Source organism: Balaenoptera musculus, chromosome 4 (assembly GCF_009873245.2).
Source record: "Balaenoptera musculus isolate JJ_BM4_2016_0621 chromosome 4, mBalMus1.pri.v3, whole genome shotgun sequence".
NCBI lineage: Eukaryota > Metazoa > Chordata > Mammalia > Artiodactyla > Balaenopteridae > Balaenoptera > Balaenoptera musculus.
In genome coordinates, this window is record NC_045788.1 from 84,579,468 (window position 1) to 84,603,453 (window position 23,986).

A 23,986-nucleotide genomic window follows, 5' to 3' on the forward strand; every position below is an offset into this window, starting at 1 on the left:
AGCAGCCAGCAACATCTCATGAAGAAGTGGGGGCATGCTGCTGTAAAGAAGTGAGACCATTTTAAAAATACACAGTACAGAACATTTCTCCTCTCGTATCTGTTCATTGTAGAACACTGGAGAAATACAAAAAAGACGGGGGGAAACAATCTATGAGGTAACTACTCTTAATATCTTAGAATACTTACTTCTGTTCTTTTATCTCGGTGCATCTCTCTCTTTTAATAGTTAAGTTGATAATTTGTGTGTGTAGGTGTATATAGTTTTTAAGCTGCTTTTTTCATTTAGGATTTTAGCATGAGTATTTTCACTTGTTATTCAGAATTCTTCAAAACCTTTTTATTTATATGCTGAAGGCCATTTTTTAAAAATAGCCTTTTTATTCTGAAATAATTTGTCTCTCTATTCCTCTGTTAATATTGCTTCCAGTTTTTAGTGATTATGAATAAAGCTGCTACAGACATTCACATGTAGGTTTTTGTTTAGACATAAGATTTAAATTCACTTAGGTAAATACCTAGAAGTGTGGTTGCTGGGTAGTATGCTAAGTCTATGTTTAACTTTGTAGGTAACTGCCAAATTCTCTTCCAAAGTGGCTGCACTGTTTTGCATACCCACCAGAAAGTTCCTCTCGTCCCACATCCTTGTCAGCAATTGTTATTGTCCTTTTGTTTGTTGGTTTGTTTGCTTGTTTTTTGCATTTTAAGCATTCTAATAGGTGTGTCATGAGTGGTATCTCATTGTGGTGTTTATTTGCATTTTCCAAACAACAAATAATGTTGAGCATCTTATTTGTTTACTTGCCTTCTACATGTCTTATATGGTGAAGTGTCTGTTCAGATCTTTTTGACCCATTTTTCAGTTGAGTTATTTTCTTATTGAGTTGTTATTTCTTATTGCTTATTATCTTATTAAGTTATTTCTTACTGGGTTTTAAGAGTTCTTTATATATTCTGGACCAAGTCCTCTACTAGATATGGGACTGCAAATATTTTCTCCCAGTCTGTGGCTTGTATTTTAATTCACTTAACAGCAACTTTCACAGAGGAAAAGTTTTAATTTTGATAAAATCCTATTTATTGATTTTTTTTTCTTTCACTGGATGTGCTTTTAGTATTGTATGCAAAAACTAATCTCCAAATCCAAGGTTACTCAGATTTTCTCTTATATTTTCTTCAAGAAGTTTTATAGTTTTATGTTTTACATTTAGATCTGTTGTCCATTTGGAGATAATTGTTGCATAAGGTGTAAAGTATGTATCAAGTTTATTTTTTTGCATATAGACATCCATTTGTTCCAGTATCATCTGTTGAGAAGGCTATCTTTTCTCCATTGAATTACATTTATACTTTTGTCAAAAATCAGTTGACTGCATTTATGTGGGACTATTTCTGGGCTCTATTCTATTCTGTTCATCTTTATGTGTAGTCCTTCGCCAGTACCACATTATCTTTGATTGCTGTAGCTTTATAGTAAATCTTGCAGTCTCACAGTGTGAATTTTTCCACTTTATTCTTTTTCAGAATGTTTTGGCTATTCGAGCTTCTTGATCTTTCTATATAAATTGACAATCTTGTCAATTTGTGTAAAAAAGCTTGCTACATTTGGGATCGTATTGCGATTGATTGGGATCATATTGAATGTATAGATCAAATCAGGAGAATTGACATTTAACAACATTGGGTCTTTAATTTGTGAACATGATATAGCTCTCCATTTATTTAGATCTTTGATTTGTCTATGAGTATTTTATAGCTTTCCACATATCTTACATATTTTTTGTTAGATTTATACCTAAGTACTTATTTTTGTGGTGCTATTGCAAATGATATCTTTTTAAAATTTCAGATTCCATTTATTCATTGCTAGTAGGTAGGAACACAGTTCATTTTTCTATGTTGACATTGTATCTTGTAACCTTGCTAAACTCACTTATTCATTCTAGGAAGTTTTTTGGTAGATTTTTTTGGGGGGATTTTCTACATAGACCACCATATTGTCTGCCAATAAAGGCAGTTTATTTCTTCCTTTCCAATCTGTATGCCTTATCTTTCTTTTTCTTACCTTATTGCACTAGCGAGGACTTCCAGTGCAAGGTTGAATAGTACTGAGAGAAGATATCCTTGCCTTAGTCCAGATCTCAGGGGGAAGATTGAGTCTCTCAACATTATTGTCATATATGTCATATATTTTACTTTTATGTATATTATAAATACCCATCACCTTGTCACTGTTATTGCTTTACAGTTATATTTCAGTGTAATTAAAAATAAGCCGAAAATTATATTTTACATTCATTTCTTCCATTTCTAGTGCTCTTTATTTCTTTGTGTAGGTCTAAGTTTAAGCTATGTCATATTCCTTCTGCCTGAAGAATGTCCTCTGACATTTCTTACAGGGTTGGTCTACTGGTAATGAATTCCCTTAGTTTTTATTTGTTTGAGAATTCTTTATCTTTCCTTCATTTTTGAAGGGTATTTTCACAGGGTATATTGATAGAATTCTGGGTTTACAGTTTTTTTCTTTCAACACTTTAAAAATGTCACTCTGTTGTCTTCTTGCTTGTCTGGTTTCTGGCAAGAAGTTTGCTTTAATTCTTATCTTTGTTCCTTTGTAGATATCATAGTCTGCTCAGGCTGCCATAACAAAATACCACAGGGCAAGTGGCTTAAACAACAGAAATTAACATTCTCACAATCCAGGAGGCTGGATGTCCAAGATCAGGGTGACAGCATGGTTGGTTTCTGGTGAGAGCTCTCTTCCAGGCGGGTAGAAAGCCACCTTCTCAGTGTGTCGTCGCACGTCCTTTCCTCGGTGCATGTACACAGAGAGGCAGAGAGACAGTGTGTGAGCTCTCTGGTATCTCTTTTTATGAGGACACTAATCCCACCCTTAGAACCTCATTTTACCTTAATTACTTCTTTAGCGGCCCCATGTCCAAATACAGCCACACTGGGGCAGTGGGTGGTGTGGGTTTAGGACTTCAACATATGAATCTGGAGGGGAACAAAAACATTAAATCCATAAGAGTAGGTACGATGGGTTTCCTCCAGCTGCCTTCAAGATTTTTTCTGTCTTTGGGTTTTAGCAATTTGAATATGATATGTCTAGGTATAGTATGTTTGTTTGTTTGTTTTCCTTGCTTGGTGGACTCTAAGTTTCTTAGGTATGTGGTTTTGTGTCTGTCTATAATTTTAGGATATGTTTTACCCATTATTTCTTCAAATATTTTACCTGCCCCATTTTTTCTTCTCCTTCTGAGATTCCAGTTACGCTTGTATTGCATTGTTTGATATTGTCCCACAGCTTTTCGATGCTCTGTTGTTTTTTTTTCACTCTTTTTTTTCTCTTTGCTTTTCAGGTTATATAATTTCTATTGCCCCAACTTCAAGTAACCTGATACTTTCCTCAGCTGTATCAAGTCTAGTGATGAGCCTATTGAAGGCCCTCTTCATTTCTATTACCGTGTGTTTTTGATTTCTAGCATTTTCATTTGACTCTTTATTATAATTCCCTTATCTCTGCTAAAATTACCTATCTAATTTTGAATGATGACTGCCTTTTCCATTCGAGCTTTTAATATTATCATTAATTATTTAAAATTTCCTCTCTGATAGTTCCAACATCTTTCATATTTGAGTGTTGTTCTAATGATGGCTTTATCTTTTCAGACGGTGTTTATTTCTTGTCTTTTAATATGTCTGATTTTTTTGTTGTTGAAAGCCAGACATGTACGGGGCAATAGAAACTGAGATAAATGGGCCTTTAGTGTGGAGATTTGTGTTAATGTAGCCAGGAGTTGGGCTATGTTTGAAGTTTGTTGTTGCTATGGTTACCATTGTTGAGGTTTGTTGTTGCTATGGGCACCATAGACTTCAATATTCACTAGTGACTTTTTTTTTGTCCTCTCTTTTGGCTTTAGGTCTTCCCTTTGTGCTGTTCCCTGAGAAAATCTGTCTCTTTTAACCCTCCAGTTGTACTCCTCTGTTATTACTAGAGGTTTGCTAGCGTGCTGGTGTGGTGTGGATGAGGGGAGCATTCTCTAACGTTCTCTTTGGAGTGCACAGTATTGGCCATTCGGAAGAATTTCTGCTCCTACTCTAGGGGCAGAGCTTTTCCCTGCCCCTGTGTTCCCTTCCTTCAGTATCCACTGTCTCGGTCTATGACCTTAAAGCCCTTCCCTCTGTGAGGTTCCTTCTTCACTTGAATGAGATAGGGAGGCTGGTCTGGGCGGAGTTCCCCTCCCCCAGCTGCAGCGGCATTACACTAGTGCCTTCAGTTGGCGCTGCTTGCAGATGAAGCCCCGGAGAAGAGTCGGGGCAGATTTTGCAGTGGTTGCTGTTCCTCTCCCCCAGCTAGAACCACGGCAGGGACTTGATCCAGATTTTCCCTGATCCTCTCTGTGAGAGCCTGGTGGAGTTCCTAGAGCAAAGAGGTTAAGAACCTCCCTATGACTGTGACCCCCAGGAGCTTCACCCTCCTCATGCCGGCCCACCCTTGGCCTCCAGCAGTTAGCCAGATTTCTAGCTTAATGATCTTACTGGCTCAGGGTGTAGGGTGGCTTCTGCCTCAGATAAGCAAATGCTTGGGTGTTGTGTCTCCCTGAAGGTGCCTGTCTCCAGATTTGGGGATGGCTTCAGTTCTCTGATCGGTTCATAAAAAGTCATTAATTTGTTATCTATCTGTCCAGCTTTTTTCTTGCTGGAAGCAAACTGCTTATACAGAGCAAGAAGGATGAGAAATACATTACTGGCCAATAGGTTGTTTTGTTTCTCTCACTATCCAAGCCCAAATCTTTTCTTTTTTAGGAAAGGTAAAATGTAAGTTCAGTCTACAACAATAGACCAAAAGATTTTGTCACATAGACTAGTTTCCATTTAGTAAATCAGCTGTTTGTAGCAGTCTCAATTGAGATGGATGCATTTATAGACTGACTTGTTTGAGCTTTCTTTGGGAGCAGCTTTAGATCTAAAATGCACTTGGCAATTGTCTCCTTTTGCTTCTGAGCAAAGATGCTCTGCACAATGTGTTTTTCTACCCAGTTTATCATGTGGTTGTATTCCTTTTGATGCATCATTTTCTGCACGGGTGATTCTTGACCTCCTATATACTTTATATAGCCATTACCAGTAAGCACCCTCCCAGGCCATAGCAGTGTTATTCCTCTGAACATCAAAAAAGTAATGACACTTCTCAACCAGTGCCTGCTGTGGCTTGTCCAAATCAGTTGCATCCTGGATGTGTTTGATGGAAGCCTGCTTCCTCTCTTCTAGTTGGGCTGTTTTTGCTCATTAAGTTTATCAGCAAATTGTCTGACAGAGGTACCATACTTCTTTATAATTACATAGATGAGCAACCCTACTGTTGATAAAGGTCTCTAGCAATCACATATATTTCTTTGGGTAGAAAACACAAGATCAGTTCTGTGATACCAGTTTTAGGATACAGAACTGGAAGAATTCCTCAGGGATAAGCCCATGACAAATTTGTCCTCCATATTAAAAAAAAGAGGTGGGAATTCCCCAGAGGTCCAGTGGTTAAGACTCCATGCTTTCATTGCCGAGGGCGTTGGTTCAATCCCTGGTCGAGTAACTAAGATCCCACAAGCCGCGTGGTATGACCAAAAAATAAAACCCAAAAAAACAAAACAAAACAAAACAAAACAAAAAAGAAGTGGTTCAAGGTCTAGACATGGCTGCCCTCTGTGAAAGATTCCTGTTACCTGCAGTTCGCCTGTATCTACAAGTACTGCATTCTTCAGAGAGGGGCCACTTTAGCAATGGCAGAAGTACCACCTATGGCAGCATGGTCAGTGATGCTCCAAGTGGTGGCTTAATGTCCCTGTGACCCTGACAGGATAGCCTATCAGGTGCAGCAGTAAGATGGCCAGTCACAGGTCTCACACAATGATCTTTTGAAGATAATCTAAATTCCTTTTAACATCCCATTGCTTTATTTTTATTAAAAGTATTCTAGAAATACTTATCAGGCAGTAACTTTTATGGCTGTGTAAATATGCTTTGTATTAATAGACAGTTGATGAAGTTTATGGTGGAAAGATAAATTTATCAGAGAAGACCGGGCAAGATTTGAAGTCTTTCATAATTGCTTAGCAAGCATATTTGTTCATTTAACAAATACATGTCGAGCATCTACTATGTGCTAGGCATTGTTCTAGATATTAGAGCAGTGGAGAAGACAGACAGTAGCCCTGCCCTCATAAAGCTTATATGCTAGTTGGGGAAAACAGGCAATAAACAAGATAATAACTAAGAAGTAGAGGGAGAGGTATAATGGGGAAAGCAAGATGGGGAAAGCCTCTCTGAAGAAGTGATACTTGAGCCGCTAGATGCTGAGGAGGCCTCTGTAAGGTCCACAAGGGCAGGTTAAATGTGAGATACCTATTAGACATCGAAATGAACATGTCAAATAGGCAGTTGAATATATAAGCCCAGACATCAAGATTGTAGTAAGGAACCTGGGAGTCAAAACCATGTCAGTGTTTTTAATGCTGTGGAAGTGAATGAAATCAATTTGGGAGATTGTCTGGATAGAGAAGAAATATGAGGATCCAGGACTGAGTCCTAGAATATATGAATAACTACTCAGAGGATGAGGAGATAGTGAGGTAGGAAGCGTACCAGGAGAATTGTTTATTGAAAAGCTGAGAGAAAAAAGTATTTCTGGAAGGAAGTGATGGTGGTTAACTGGGCTAAATGCTGCTGGGTTCAATGAAAAAGAGGACAGACAAGTGAAACTTTGATTTGGCAACATGGAGATTATTCATGACATAGACAAGAGTGTTTTCAGTGGACTGCTGGGAAGGGAGCCCATATAATAGGGGTCACATGTGGTTGAAGGATTTTTTTTTTTCTGTTGGCAGTTGGTCTTTTGAGTGTTATTTTGTTTTTTAAAAGATGGGAGGTATCAGCACATATATGCATATTGATGGGAATGATCTAGTAGCGAGGGAGAAATTCATGATACAAGAGGGCAAAGACTATAAATTACAGGAGTGCCTAACTGGGAATACGTTCCAGAGCACAATGAAAGGGTGGCTTATAATGGATGGAAGGCAGAGTGTGGGAATGGTGTCGACTGCCCTGTATTCTTCTCAATTCTTGCTGTAATTCTTTGTCTTTCTTTCAAAGCAGTAGTGGTGGAGATATATATATATATATATATTCAAATGAGTCTCATTTGTTGCATATCGTTTGTTGAATAATTTAAATCAGAAAGATACCCTGATTTTGTGTCCCTTTTTAGCCTGAGTGAATTATGCTCTGTGAAACCCTAGCTGCATCGATCCCCAGTGTAAGTGCCATCTCAAGGCGGACAGCATCATTTCATGTAATCCTCCCAATAAACCTTAGATGCAGGTGTTGTGGACATTTTCTGTACAAGGAAATGGAAAATACAGTAATAGTAATGAAATACAGCCAACTCTATTGAGGAAACCTTAATCAAGGGAGGAAATACACATTTAAAGTAAATTGTTGCATATGAATACAAAATTTTGGCTCAAGCAGATATCTGATTTATTAAATGTTTTTCTTTCTATTTTTCCATGGAAAAGTACACTTCTAAAAAATCTACAAACAATAAATGCTGGAGAGGGTGTGGAGAAAAGGGAACCCTCTTGCACTGTTGGTGGGAATGTAAATTGGTACAGCCACTATGAAGAACAGTATGGAGAGTCCTTTAAAAAAATAAAACTAGAGCTACCATATGATCCAGCAATCCCACTCCTGGGCATATACACAGAGAAAACCATAATTTGAAAAGATACATGCACCCCAATGTTCATTATAGCACTATTTACAATAGCCAAGACATGGAAGCAACCTAAATCAACAGAGGCATGGATAAAGAAGCTGTGGTACGTATATATACAGTGGAATATTACTCAGCCATAAAAAAGAATGAAATAATGCCATTTGCAGCAACATGGATGGACCTAGAGATTGTCACTACAGAGTGAAGTAAGTCAGACAGAGACAGACAAATACCATATGATATCACTTATATGTGGAATCTAAAAAAAGGGTACAAATAAACTTATCTACAAAACAGAAATAGAGTTACAGGTGTAGAAAACAAACTTAATGGTTACCAGCAGGTAAGGTGGGGGAGGGATAAATTGGGAGATTGGGCTTGACATATACACACTACTATATATAAAATAGATAACTAAAAAGGACCTACTGTATAGCACAGGGAACTCTACTCAATACTCTGTAATGGCCTATATGGGAAACGAATCTAAAAAAGAGTGGATATATGTATATGTATAACTGATTCACTTTGCTGTACAGCAGAAACCTACAGAACATTGTAAATCAACTATATGCCAATAAAACATTTTTTTAAATAAATAAATAGGCCATTTTCCCCCACAAGCCACATGAAAATGGTTTTCCTTAAGAGCCTACGACACCGGCCATAGAGTTGTAATTCTAGGAAGATAACTTAGTTGTGTGTGTGAACAGGGTTGGCCGAGCCTGAGGGCTTCTCCAGAGGCTTACTGTGTTAGATTCCTGTCTACAAGTTGCAACTGCTGCCTCGATGCTACAGGGACATTTCAGTGGATGTGAAAATGGCCAGCTTTCATTTTCCTCCCCACTTAACTCTCAGCTTCCTCTTGTTGGTCATAAGAAAATTCTCGAAAATAATTTTTCTTTCCATTCAATTCAATATCTCAACTGTCTGTAATAAAGATTATGAAGGTAATTTTGGTTGAATCCTTTAGAGAATATGGACATTTCATATTCATTGAGGAATGTGTACAGATAAAGGTAGTTTGGATTGGAAGATCAGAGCAAGTCTCCCTTCCACCTTAGAAATGTTCCAGTGCCCTCTCATTTTTTTTTTCTCAGAGAAGACTCAGGCAATTAAGTAGTTGTCAGAATCAGCCAATTCACCACAACCGTTTTCTTGAAGTGAAATTGTGGCAAATAAAGAAAAAGAAGCTTAAATTAAGTGATTTTTACTGCCGAGACTGACAACTACTGTGAAGACAGTCTGAAGTCTTTGCTTTTGCTCCTGTGACTTGCATAACAGCCATCACTAGACTTTTAATGGAGTATGAAGTATCTTTAAATTTGAATAGAATAATTCATATATAAATTTCTACCCCATGATCTAAATGAAGGGGCTATATTGTTACGTTTCCCGTAATAATAAGGGGAAAATACTGATTGCTCTCCTAACTGTTTTACTTCCTAGTAACTTGGTGAGATGTAAATCATTTCTGTGAACAATGCTGAATAAATCCTAGGATATGCATAGCCCTGATTCTTGCAGGATTCATGAGGAACTTTTCCTCACCCTCTTTGCAGAATTGTTTCCTTTTTTTTAATGTTCCAGTGTTCTGTTACCATGATTAACATGCTGTTTAGTGGTTACATATTCAAATTAAAGTAATTAGCTATTTGTTGAAATGAAATTCATGAGTTTTTAGGTCATTGCATCTTTTTTTTTTTAGTTTTATTGAGGTGTAATTGACAAAATTGTAAGGTACTTAAAATGTACATAAAACATGATGATTTGATATATGTTGGCATTGTAAAAGGATTCCCACTGGGTTAATTAACATATCCATCACCTCACATACTTATTGTGTGTGTGTGTGTGTGTGTGTGTGTGTGTGTGTAAGAATGCTTATTTTCTCCTCTCAGTAAGTTTCAATTATGAAATGTTATCAACTGTAGTTACCGTGTTATACATTAGGTCCTCAGACCTTATTCATCTTGTAACTGAAAGTTTGTACCATTTTTCCAGGCCCTACCTATTTCTCCCACCTCAAAGGCACTGACAGTCACCATCCTACTCTGTTTCTACAATTTCAACCCATTTTTGTTTTAAGGTTCCACATATAAGTGATACCACTTAGTATTTTTGTTTTTCTCTGTCTGGCCTATTTTACTGAGCATAATGCCCTCAAAATTCATCCATGTTGTCAATAATGACCAGATTTCCTTCTTTTTTTTTTAAGGCTGAATAATATTCCATTGTGTGTATCTATAGCACATTTTTTATCCATTCATACATCGATGGATACCTACTTTGTTTCCATTCCTCGGCTATTGTGAATAATGCTGCAATAAGCATAGGAGTACAGATATGTCTTTGAGACAGTGATTTTGTTTCCTATGGAATATACTCAGAAGTAGGATTGCTGGATAATATAGTAGTTCCATTTTTAATTTCTTGAGGAACCGCCATACTGTTTTCCACAGTGGCTGTACCAGTTTACATTCCCCAACAGTGTGCAAGGGTTCCCTTTTCTCCACATCCTCATTAGCATTTGTTATCTCTTGTCTTTTTGATAATTGCCATCCTAACAGGTGTGAGGTGATAGCTCACTGTGGTTTTGATTTGTGTATCCCTGATAATTAGTGACGCTGAGCACCTTTTCACATACCTGTTGGCCATTTGTGTGTGTCTTCTCTGGAAAAATGTCTCTTCAGATCCTTCACCCATTTTTTCAAATGAGTTTTTTGGGGTTTTTTGCTATTGAGTTATATGAGTTCCTTATATATTTTGGATATTAACCCCTTATTGGATATGTGGTTGCAAATATTTTCTCCCATTCTATAGGTTGCCTTTTCATTTTGTTGATGGTTTCCCTTGCTGTTCAGAAGCTTTTTAGTTTGATGTAGTCCTGCTTATTCATTTTGGCTTTTGTTGCCCTTGCTTTTGGTGTCAAATCCAAGATTTTGATTACTGATTCAGTCTATAGTAATTAGTCTATTCAGATTTTCTAATTCTTCATGATTCAGTCTTAGTAGGTTGCATGTTTCTAGGACTATATCCATTTCTTCTAGATTATCTAACTTGTTGGCATTTGTTTATAGTAGTTTTTTTTAGGATTCTTAGTATTTCTCAGTTTTCAGTAGTAATGTCTTTCATTTCTGGTTTTATTTGTCTTTTTTTTTTTTTTTCCCTTAGTCTAGCTAATGGTTTGTCTGTTTTGTTTTGGTTTTTCTTTTTAAAACAGCTCTTAGTTTCTGTGATCTTTTTAATTGTCTTTCTACTCTCTATTTCATTTATTTCTGCTCTGATCTTTATTTCCTTCCTACTACTAACTTTGGACTTAGTTTGTTCTTCTTCTAGTTCCTTGAGGTGTATAATTTAGGTTGTTTATTTGAGATCTTTCTTTTTTCTTAATGTAAGCATTTAAACTTACCTCGTAGAACTGCTTTTTGCTGCATCCCATACGTTCTGGTATGTTGTGTTTCCATTTTCATTTTTGTCAGATATTTTTTTATTATTTTATTTTTCTTTTGATTCCTTTTTTGACCCTTGGTTGTTCACAAGCATGTTGTTTAATCTCCACATCTTTGTGAATTTTCCAGTTTTCCTCTTGTAACTGATTTCTAATTTCATAACATTGTAGCTGGAAAATATGCTTGGTATGATTTCAGTCTTTTTAAATTTATTAAGACTTGTTTTATGGCCTAACATATGATCTATCCTGAAGAATGTTCCATGTACACTTGAGAAAAATATGTATTCTGCTGCTGTTGGATGAAATGTTCTGTATATGTCTGTTAATTCCATCTGGTCTAATGTGTTGTTTAAGTCCAATATATCCTTGTTGATTTTCTGTCTAGATGCTCTATCCATTGTTTAAAGTGGGTTATTGAAATCCACTACTGTTATTGTATTTCTGTCTATTTCTCACTTCAAAATGTTAATATTTGCTTTGTACTTAGGTGCTCCAATGTTGAATGCATAAATATTTTCAATTGTTACATATTCTTGATGAATTGACCTCTTTATCATGATATAATGACCTTCTTTGTCCTTGATATCATTTTTGGCTTAACGTCTATATTGTCTTACGTAAATATAACTACCCCTGCTCTCTTTTGGTTCCTGTTTGCATGGAATATCTTTTTCCATTCCTTCACTTTCAGTCTCTATGTTGTCCTTAAAGCTGAAGTGAGCCTCTCATAGAAAGCACATAGTTGGGTCTTGTTTTTTCAATCTGTTCAGCTACTCTGTGTCTTTTGAATGAAGGATTTAATCTGTGTACATTTAAAGTAATTATTAATAGGTGTGGACTAGCTATTGCCATTTTGTTAATTATTTTCTAGCTGTTTTGTAGTTCCTTTGTTCCTTTCTTCCTCTCTTGCATTATTCCTTTGTGCTTTGATTATATGTATTTGTGCTGTGATTTATAAATATTTTGTGTATTTACTATAAGTTTATGCTTTATGGTTACCATGAGGCTTATATAAAACATCTTGTAATTATAACAGTCTATTTTAAGCTGATAACTTCAAATGCATACAAAAACTCTACATTTTTACACTTCTCCCACCATAGTTTGTTTGTCACAATTTTATATTGTGTATCTATTAACAAGTTATTGTAGTTATAGTTATTTTTAATACTTTTGTCTTTTAACCTATACTAGAGTTTTAAGTGATTCACTCATCACCATTACAATATTAAGAGTATTCTGAATTTAACTATATATTTACCTTTATCAGTGAGTTTATACTTTCATATGTTTTCATATTACTTATTAGTGTTCTCCATTTCAACTTGAAGAAGGCCCTTTAACATTTCTGGTAAGGCTGCTCTAGTGGTGATGAACTGTTTCAGCTTTTGTTTGTCTGGAAAACTCTTTATCTCTCCTTCAATTCTGAAGAACATTTTTTCTGGGTAGAGTATACTTAACTGGCAGGTTTTTTTCTTTCAGCATTTGAATATAACATCTCACTTCTCTGGCCTACAAGATTTCTGCCCAAAAAATCCACTGATAGTCTTATATTATCAGTGTATAAGGAGTGTATTTATACCTAACAAGTTGCTTTTCTCTTGCTGTTTTTAAGATTCTTTGTCTTTAATTTTTGACAATTTAATTATAAAGTGTCTTGGTGTGTGTCTCTTTAGATTCATCTTATTTGGTACTTTTTGGGCTTCCTGGACCTGGATATCTGTTTCTTTCTCCAGGTTAGGGAAATTTTCAGCCAGTATTTCTTTTTTTTTTTTTTTTTTTTTTTTTTTTTTTTTTTATTTCTAGATTCATACCATTGTGGTCAGAAAAAAAATGCTTGACATGATTTCAATCTTAAATTTATTGAGACTTATTCTGTGGCCTGGCATGTGATCTGTGCTGGGGAACGTTCCCTGTGCACATGTTTCATGATGCAAGATTCTGGAAAGGGAGTGGTCAAAACCTAAGAAATGTGGTTATAATGAGACTAGAGCAAAATAAGAATTGGCTTTATAGAATAGGGTATACCAATGTTTCTGTATATTGCCATAGGTGTAGAGGTAGAGAAATTTGAGACAAAGATGGAGATAAAGTACTTTTCCCTTTGAAAGATCTATAAAATTTTATAAAAGAGGAAGTTGGGAAAACTCTTGCTTGCTAAGTTGTTTAATAAGTAAGAAAAGTATTGTTAAGGAAGAGGGACTGGTTATGACAGAATGAAGGCATTGTTTAAAAGGCCAAGTTTATATGGATTTGCCTCTTTAATCAGCAGAATTTTGTGGTTAAAAACAGTCACAGATAAAGTACTACAGGATGGAGCGGATCTAGAACTGGCACTGGGAAAAGACTGTATCATTGAAGCCCAAAGGATTACAAACACTAAGCATCTTTCCAACTGCCTGACCATGTGAAGTTGAACTATCCAGTATTTCTTTGAATAAGTTTTCTGCCCCTTTCTCTTCTCACTTTCTGGGACTCCTATAATATGTTTATTCTCCCTTTGATGGTGTCCCATTAGTCCCTTAGGCTATCTTCACTTTTTCTCATTATTTTTTCTTTTTGTTCCTCCAATTGAATTCCACTGCTCTGTCTATAAGTTGACTGATCTTTTTTTCTGCTTGATCTGGTCTGCTGTTGAACCCCTCTGTTGAATTTTTCTGTTCAGTTATTGTATTCTTCAGCTGTATGATTTATGTTTGGTACTTTTGTATATTTTCTATCTCTGTTGAAATTCCCTTTGTTCATGCATTGCTCTCCTGACGTCAGTGAGCATCTTTATGACCATTATTTTGAAAACTCTATTGGGTAAATCACTTATCTCCATTTCATTAAGACTGGCTTCTGGAGGTTTATCTTGCTCTTTTGGTTGGAACATATTTCTCTGTTTCTTCATTTTTCTTGACTCTCTGGGTTGGTTTCTGTGCATTAGATAAAAGTCACCTCTGCTAGTCTTGACAGAGTGCTCACGTGCAGAAGACGAATCTCATCAGCCTGGCCCAGGCTTCTGGTTGTCTCTCAGACCTTTGTCACTGCCTTTGTCCTTAGTAGCTCCCCATATTTGAGCGTGTGCCAAGACCTATCAGTGTCCCAAAAGAAAGGATCTCAGTCAGCACCTTGATACACACTGGTTAGAAGCTGTACCCTCAGGCAGCAGCTGTGAAAATATGTAGTTAAGCCCCTTCCAGGGAGAAACTAGGAGATGTGTGTTTTTCCTGCTCCCTTTTACTGAGCCCAGGTGTATAACCATGGGGCTGGGTGGCCAGGGCGATGTGGGGGGGGGGGCGGGTTTCTCCTGTGCCTGTTTAAAGCCTGCTTGTTTGCCGTAGTCCTATGGGACTTGTGAATGTAAGTTCCACTGGCTATCAGAGCCAGGCAGTCCAGGGGCCCCTCCCACTCAGGTGGCAGTCACAAAAGTTAGCATGCAAAATGTGTGTGTAAGCTCCTTTAGACAGATGCTAGCAATCTGATGTGGAGTGAGCCAGAGGGAGAAGGCAGAGGAAGTACCCAAAGGCTCCCTCACGCTCTGGAGAGGATCTCAGCCAGCTCCTAGATGCGTGCTAAATTAGAATCTGGACCCTCAGGCAGCAGCTTGTAAAGTATGAAGTCAAATCTCTTTCAGGGAAAGACTGGGAGATGGGCTTTTTGCCTGCTTTCTCAGGACTGAGTCCTGAGAGCATAGGAGTGAGTATAGGAGCATAGCCACAGTGAGTACTCTCATCCAATAAGACCTGTTTCTTTGTTTGCTATAGTCTTGTGTGACACAAGACTTGCTCGTGGACACAAGCCTTGTTGGTGTTTTGGGGGCCCATCCCTTGCTTGAATGGTTGTCTTTAAAGTTGGGGTGCTAGATGTGCAGTCCAAATCCTTCACTCCTTAGGAAGAAGCTGGGAGTTGGGAGTTCCCTCCCTATTATAGGGCACTGAGCCAGGGATGGCGTTTATGGCAAGCCTGTGTCTCAGCCTTTCCTGTCAATATTTTTGATGTATCAATGTAGGTATTTTCTCATTCGCTTGATGTGGAAAAGTCACACAGCTAGTTTCTAGATTTCTTTCAGAGGGAAGTGCTCCATGTGTAGCTATACATTCAGTGCATCCAAGGGAGAAGGGAAGTTCAGGAACTTCCTATGTCACTATTTTGGTTCCTCCTTGGCATTTTTACCTATTTATTTTTTCCAGAAAGAACTAGAGAAGCAGAAGAGAATTAAGAGGAACCAGCAGCTGGAAGCAATAGCCAAAGAACATTATGAAAGCGTATTGCTAAGAAAAAAAGGTCTGGAGCCTTGGAAGAGACTGAGAATGCAAAGCAAGCAAAACCTCCAGGTATAGTGTCACACTCTTATCCCCCCAAAATCAGCAAGTGGGCTTTAAAATAGGATAAACACCCAATGAGGCTTGGAGGTCGTTTGAAGATTTAAAAGTCAGAAAGATAAATGAATTGAGTGTGGATATTTACTTGTTTTAGATAAAAGTTTGAATTTGGTCTTCCAAGGTAGAGAAAGACTTCTGTAACTGAATAGGTTGGAAAAAACTAGAGTACATTTTTTATTAGAGACCTCCAAGGTAGGATGAATAGAGGCCTCTCTCAATTTTAGCAGTGTATAGCTATGTAATAAAGGAAAAATAATTACCGTAAGGTATACTAATCAGATTTCTGCTGCGATAAAGCTGCCTAACAAACAGCCCTGAAATATCGTGGCTTACAACTCAGGTATTTATTTCCCACTCACATGTTTGTGGGCCAGTTTAGATCAAATTCAGATCTCTCCACAGCCTCTTTCTGGCTCCAGCTGTTATTCAGGGCAAGCTTTCACCTGGCAAATGTCTGAGATACAAAGGCCAAACCCAATTATGTAAACCCATATGAAACCTTGGCTTGTATCATGTCCACTAACATTCCATTGGCCACAGCAAGTCATAGGGCCAAACTCAAGGTCACTGAGAGGAGAAAAAGGCTCCATTTACTCCATTGGGAGACAGGATGAAATCACATGCAAGTGTGTGGGTGTCACATCCTATTATCCGGAATAGTCATCCACTCTACCACACAGGGATAAATGAAATCAGATACCACTGAAATTCAAATTTATCCAGTGCACAGAACACGGCATTTAACTAAGTGATCAAAAGCTCAAAATAGATAAGATGTTATCTTTAGAATTCTACTTCATAATAAGGTCAGTAATGCATACCAGTTGTGACCACTCTTATTTACACATTTGGCCAAGTTAATACTGAAAAGTAAGGCTAATCTTCTTGGTTATGAAAACCAGGATTAAAGATGAACAATAATGCTCTTGTACCATAAGAAGCCCACTGTGTGCAGTAATGCTGCAGGCTGTACCTTTGTGAACATGACTTAGGCTACTTTTTCCTCCCTTAGCCGATCTATTCACCCTTCATTCTCTTTGTTCTCTTCCTATTTTCACACTTTCTTCTTCTTATCTTCCCTAAATGCCCTCCCCACTGTTTTTCTGTCTCTGATTTTTTGTCCTCTGCCTCCTAACCGGTGGTTCTGGAACCACTGAGTATCTCAAACCAGCTAAGGAGGCCAATTTGTGGTGGTCAGGCCTGAGGGCACGAGGATCCCTCCTCTTGGAGGCCTTGACCCATCTGTGCCCCAAGCATTGCTATTTTCCTGGTAATGATATGGGAGGGCTGAGCCATAGTTTCCTGAGTGAATGAGTCTGGAAATGAAATCTGAATGGAAGTTTGCTTCTTGAATATACTACAACAAACATTTAGTCACATCAGATAGTTTGTTATCCAGTTGAGCGCTCCTAGTTTTGTTTATTCTCTCTGGCTTTTGTCTGTTTCTTTGTTTTTAATTATTAATACACAAAGAAAAAGCAGACAGGAAGTAGAAAAACTCACTCTTAAATTCTTATCAGCTCTTCTTTTTTGGTCCCTGTTTTTGACCGAGTAAAATCAAGAAAGTTATAAAATTTAGAAACAAAATAATCTATGGGTGAATAATCAAATTAAATTTAAAATTTACTTATAAGAATATAAAAAGAAACAGGAGTTTGAGTTCAAAATGACAGTTATAGGCCTTAAATATAGAAAAACCTAATTAAAATAAAAACAGGAGAACACAGATCTGAATCCAGCATTTCCAAATTTTCCTATTCATAAAACCATCTGGAGAGCTTATAAAAATGCAAGTTCCTGTTCCCACCTCCAGGTGTTCTCAGTAGGTCTGGGTTGTTGGCCAGGGGGCTGGGGGCGGTGTGTCAGGGAATCTGCATTTTTAAAAAGTAGCCCAGGGACTTCCCTGGCGGTCCAGTGGTTAAGACTCTGTGCTTTCAATGCAGGGGGCGTAGGTTCGACCCCTGGTTGGGGAACTAGGATCCCACATGCCACATGGAGTGGCCAAAAAAAAAAAAAAAACAGTAGAATAAAAGACTATAATATTAAAAAAAAAAAAAAAGTAGCCCAGGAGATTCTGATCCAAGTAGTCTGAGCACCACATTTTGAGAATCACCTCTCTAGTTTGTAACAAGTGTGTTAGTTTCCTATGCTGTTACAACAAATTACCACAAACATAGTGGCTTAAAACACAAATTTATTATCTTAAATTTCTGGAGGTCAGAAGTCCAAAATCAGACTTGCTGGGCTAAAGTCAAAGTGTCAGCAAGACAACTGCCTTCTGGAGTTTCCCAGGAGAGAAACTGTTTCCTTTCCTTTTTCAGCTTCTAATGGCTGCCTGCATCCCAGTGCCCATAGCCCCTTCCTCAGTTCACTCTCATCTCTTACATTCATGTCACATCTCATATTGATGCTGCTCCTCTTACAAGAACTCTTGTGATTACATTTAGGGCTCTCCCATATAATCCAGGATCATCTCCCCATTTTAAGATCCTTCACTTAATCACATCTGCAAAATCCCTTTTACCATGTAAGGTAACATTTACAGGTTCCAGGGATTAGTTTGTGGCCATCCCTGAGGGCCACTATTCAGCCTACCACACAAGATAATAGAATTTTAGAATATTAGTAATCCTCTCCTTCTCTTTCAATTTGTAAGTAAGGGAACTGAGTCTCAGAGAGGAAAACCGACTTGCTTAAGGTCACACAGCACATTGGTTACAAAGCTAGAATGGAGCTCAGCAACCCCTTCCTCCAAAAATCCTGCCCAGTTCAGGCATGTCTTTTGTGCTGTGTAGGAATCAGAGGTATATGTAGATACTAACCACCAGCTGAAAGTTTAAAAAAAAAAAAGAAGAAGAAGAAGAAGTAAGAAAGTTAGAAAAAAAAATAAAGAAGCAAAAGGAAAAGTTCTGGAGGACAGTAAGTGGAAGCAGTATCTTCTTCATCCATCAGAGCTGACTTCCAGGAAGGGACAGAAAAAGGGTCCAGTTAAACAGTTCCTGGCTTCTTTCTAACGTTTTTGTTTTTGTTTTTTTTCAGAAGAGTTATTTAGCATTTTCCCTTAAACTCACATGTGCTATATTTCATTTGTTCCAATGACAGTTTTCAGAATTTTTAAGGGATCTTCTGATTATCTTTCTTTTTCTCCCTGGTTCTCTGTGTTTTCCTAGAAGATGGAGAGCAGAGAGGGTAGGAGGTTGTGTGTTTCTGGCTCCCCTTGCCTTTTGGCTCCCAGGTGTCACAGAGACCTCCTGCGATGGTCATTTTGGCCAGTATGTGTGACTGCCAAGGGACTCACTCAGATCAGTCACGTTCACAGTGCTCAGTGGTGAGACAAGACTCAGAAAAATGTCTAATGGGGAGGACTAAGAGAGAAGGGCTTTTCCCTCTGCCTCTTAAGAGACTGTAACAGTTACTTTTAAAAAAATCTATAAAGTCTGAGTTGTATGTTTATTTTGGTAGAATGATACTCTGAGCCCTTTAAGTTGGTAAGATATTAAATTATTCAGCATGTTATTTTTCTATCAAATGGTTTGTGGTTTATTGATAATGTCTAAATTTCAGTGCTAGTGACAGCTCATTCTGCAGAACTAATTGAAAGTATTGGCATTTCCTCGATTAGACAGTGGTTAAGCACATATAATAAAGAGAGGTTTGTTATGCAGTTGCTGCCCAAGCTCCAGGAGAAGGAACCAAGAATGTTGCCACCCACACACTTTAAAACTCAGTGCAAGGGACAAAATGGTTTTGGAGGTTGTTTGTTCCATTTCCTGAATAACCAGCCAGTCATTGTGGTCTTCAGGGAGTCAGCATTGAAAGGCTATGCATGATGTGAATCTGAAGTCCCCATGTAATACAGTCAGTAGTCAAAGCTTTTAGGACATAGGTGAATGTCCGTAAGATTATTCTCTCTAGTAACTGCCTGTATGTGGTTTACAGCATCACTTGCCAAGGTGATGTGTATTTCCTTAAATGATTTAACATATAAGGAATAATTTCCTTTTCTCATTTAAAAAATTGTCCAGGTGGCCAAAGGACATCACTCTTTGGCCCTACAGAGGAAATGCCTGCTGACCTGGTTCCAGTGGAGTCAGGAAAGCCTGGCTAGGAAGACGGCCAAAGCTGATCAATTTTATTCCCAAATATTACTTAGGAGAGTCATCCGGAGCTGGCTACAGGTAAGGCCCCAATGAAGGGAGTGTTAAATACATGTCTCTGCCCAACCCTATGTAAGAAAATTAGGTGCACTCCAGATGTCAACAGTCATTATGTTTTTTTCAAGAACAATATAGAAGAGGCAATTCAATTCACTGCTTTGAAATGAATTTGAAAATGTCAGATCAATGTTTTGTTAGTATAAAATCTTAAGCAGGTTTCTTTTCACATAGAGAGTGTCCCTATAAACTGTAATGTGTCATTACATCAGCTTTTGTTTTTATACTAATTTCTTCTTTCTTGTCCCATAATTGCTCAAGTGATTTTACTAGAAACCTACGCCCTCAGTCTTGTAACTGTTTCTATCCCTCTGATTCCATTATTATCTTTTAATACCTTACAGAGGATATGGCCTTGGCTGCCACATCATCCTTTCTCCTTATGCCTCCAGTGTCCTTTGTTTTGTGTCTGGTTCGATTCTTTCTCTTTTGTACTGTTTATTTGCTTAAATTCTTTGTCTGTGATGTTATTTGTCTCACTTTTTTCCCTGTTCTCACCCCCAGTACCTGACTGACCTAGAGGAAGAAGTACAAACACTGTGTGTACATTTTCTTCAGAAGAAGATTTTCAGGGCCTGGTATAACATGGTCAGGGAGGCCAGGATCGATTCCCAGAACAAGCGCAAGGTTGCGGTGGAGCACAGTGACAGGTGAGGTTTTCATCTTTACGAAAATTCCCTCACTGATTTCACAATTGCTCTGCAGTACATTCTATGCCTGGAATGTATCTGAAAAGATAAGGTGGAGGCTAGGAGAGCTGGGCACTAGGAGATACCCGGCAGGGGTGGGGGTCCCAGCTCGCCCCCTGACTGCATGACTGCAAGAGAGTAACCCCCTTGAACTCCAGGGTCCCCATCTTTAAAATGAGGAAGGGGAGGAGGATGCCTGCCCTCCCTTCCTCACAGGACCGGAAAGAGAATAAAGTGAATTGTGCATATAGCTGATTCACTTTGCTATACGGTAGAAACTAACACCACGTTGTAAAGCAACTATACTCCAATAAAAATTAAAAAAAAAAAAAAGTGAATTTTGAAATACATGAAACACACCTAAACAGAGGTACTGTGTTCTTTGTCATAGTTTTTTCTTTAATTTCTTTTTTTTTAAACATTATTTATTGTGAAATATAACACAAATATAGACGAGTACTTAAATCCTACAAACACAGCTTAATGAACTAGAAAGTGGACACCCCTGTCACCACTCCTGAGGTTGAGAAGTAGGACACTGCTGGCCCCCAGAAGTCCCCATGGGCTCCTCCCCAATCACGGGTCCCACCCTTTCCTCGTGAAGGTAAACTACTCTCCTGACCTTTATGATAAACATTTCCTTGCACTTCTTTTTATTTATACCTCCTAAGTATGCACCCTTCAAGACTTGGAACTTTATATAAGTAGAATCATACTATATGTCATATTAATATTTATAATACAGTGATGACATTTAATTCAGTGTCTTTGGGGAATAAGGTATTCCATATAAGTATGCTTTCTCTTTGTTTTATAACTTTAAGCATTTTGGATAAAAATGTTCTAAATTTCATTATGCCCTTCCCTTGGAGAGTAAACAAACGATCTGTCCTTTTTTGGTGATTTAATGTCATTCCTTAGGAGCACCAGTTAATGTGGGCATAAGCCTCCAGGTTCTGAGGTGTGAAGACTGTTGTGAAGGTGTAGAAGTGTCCCTTTTCTCACTATGTCAATTCACTTTTGGTTGCTTTGTTTTCATTTGTGTGTATGTGTGTGCGTGTCTGGTTTTTTGTAAAAGTGTTTCTATCTTGTTGCCAGCAGGGTGCCCACCTCCAGCAAAACCTGCTCACCCTTGTTTAATTTACAGGTACTAAAATCTGGGGGCAGAAAAAACATAAGCAAGTTGATTCTAATTTTGTCTAAAATAAATAGGCAATGAATGAGGGTATTCAGAGGACTTGCCTTTGAAGAAATGCTCAGATTTGAACCTCCCTATTCCTCTATTATAAAATGAGAATAACCGCAGAACCTGTCTTACAGCGTTGTTGTGAGGACTAAACAAGGTCACATAGGACCTCAGTTAATGTACTGCTTGGCCCAAAATAATAGCTATTGTTCTGTTTATTGTCATTGTTAATGTATTACTATTAAACACCCTTTTTGTCCGCCTTTGTTTTCTGTTTCTCAGCTGCCAAAAACAGACCGAGAGATTCACTGGGACAGCTGCCTTATGTGACACAGGGCAGTAAGAGGGCTTTCACACATGCCATCTCATCTGATGGATGAGTATAGGCCAGGGGGGAGGGGGCAGATGTCAGGATTCCCATTTTCAAGCAAAGAAACTGAAGCTACGCTCAGGTCGATGAACTGCCCAAATAACAAATGGTGGAGCCGCTCAGGTCGATGAATTGCCCAAATAACAAGTGGTGGAGCCTGGACTCCAAATCAGGTTTTCTGGCTCCAAATCATCCTCTTCTTGCTAAGTCAGTTTTCTTCCCCATTTTCTAATTCAATCTCATTTGTAAACTAAAATACAATAGTAAGATAGTGGTCCTATTTAGGGTTTGAGGTTAGTTAGTTAGAAAATCAGTATGTGAATCCATGCATTCAACAAGAAGTAGATTCTCAGCCAGAGTCCACTTGATGTAAAAGCACTGCTGTGACTTCATCTCTTCCCACTCTGCCCCTTGTTCACCATGGTCCAGCCCCACTGGCCTCCCCCAGTGTTCCTCAGACGAACAACGCTCACGTCTGTGTCACAGCTCTCACGTGACCCAGATCTCACCATTCAGGTTTCCACTCAGATGCATGCCACCTGCCTCCATTCCTGTCTATCCAATAACCTGCCCTATTTTCTTCACAGCACTTAAGACTCTCTGAAATTGTCATTTATTGTTTACATGTTTATCGTCTCTCCCCATCACATCTTACGCGCAACTGTATCCTCAGCATGACAGAGCCTAGTACATGGGTGTATGATAGATATTTGGTACACAAATGGATGCCTTTTATTGCAGGAGTGACACTAATGGATCTTTTAAAAGGAACGTTAACACTTAAAAATTGATACTCAGAGTTCTTAATTTTATTTGAACAAAAGAATATTGTATAGAAAAGCTGTGGGTGAGAAATTGCAGTACCACTGAAAAGATGATTCCTAGTAAGACCATGAGGTTTAATTCTGCATATCTATATCACCTCTAGGTGTATATAATTTGTAATTGGATATAGATTTATAATTTTACAAATCTGGTGTTTTTTATATACATGGTGGGACTAAGAGATGTCTCCAGACCTAAGTCTCTCATTGCCAGCAGTTACTGTGTAGTTCTGCAATTAGAGCTCAGCTATGCACTTGGCCAGTTCTTCTCAGCCGAACTAGTACTTCTTATATGTCTGGTATTGCCTTGATACTGTAGTTCTTAACCACTTTGGAATCATAGACCCCTGTGAGGTAGTAATGAAAGTCACAGACCTGCTCTCCAGAAAATGCACATATGCACATCACATACAACTTCACACAAAATGTCAAGGAGTTGGTGGACCTCAGGTGAATAGATGTAGGTAGGTAGATAGATGTAGATAGGTAGGTAGGTAGATAGAGACTATAAATAAGCACCAAACCAGTGATTGTGCCCATGTGCTTTAGGAGTTCAGAGGAAGGAAGATAAATGCAGGCAAAGACGATCTAGGAGATTCCCCCAGGGGGCAGAGCATTTCAGTCAGGATAGAACAGTAGGAGCTAAAATGCAGAAGTCAGAAAATGGGAGTGTAACCACAGGAAAGTTGTGAACAGCAAGTGAGAGTGGGAGATAGATAGGGTCAAGGACGGGGAGTGGGTCATATAGCCAAGTACGGGAAGCTATAAATGGTGGACCGGATGGATGAAAGAAGAAAGCAAACTAAGCAGCTCTACTCCTTGAAGCCTTTTGTAACTGAACAGTAATACCTCCACCAACAAAAAAATCAACATTATCAGAAGCATCAACCAACCATCCACCATAAAGTTAATGGGGACTGAAATGCATTCTAGGGGGGCTTCATTAGAAGGTCATGAAGCCAGAATAAATCCCATCTATGCCTCTACTTGTGAAAATATAAAGTTAGCTATTCTTGCCTCTGCCTTTACTCAAGCCGTGCCCTCTTCTAGGAATGCCTTTTCTTTGCCTAGGAGGGATCAAGATGGTGGAGTAGGAGGACATGGAG

At 38.2% G+C, this 23,986-nt stretch overlaps 1 protein-coding gene and 1 pseudogene across 1 annotated transcript in view; one reads left to right on the forward strand and one right to left on the reverse strand.

Moving 5' to 3' along the window:
* Positions 1-23,986, forward strand: part of CCDC191 (coiled-coil domain containing 191) — a 102,303-nt gene that overhangs the window by 68,824 nt on the left and 9,493 nt on the right. Inside the window, exons 14-16 of the mRNA XM_036851672.1 lie at positions 15,406-15,549; positions 19,623-19,775; positions 20,316-20,461. Of these exons, the coding sequence (XP_036707567.1) occupies positions 15,406-15,549; positions 19,623-19,775; positions 20,316-20,461 (443 nt within the window). The remainder of the gene's footprint in view (positions 1-15,405; positions 15,550-19,622; positions 19,776-20,315; positions 20,462-23,986) is intronic.
* On the reverse strand, positions 4,886-11,218 carry LOC118894465 (annotated as a pseudogene).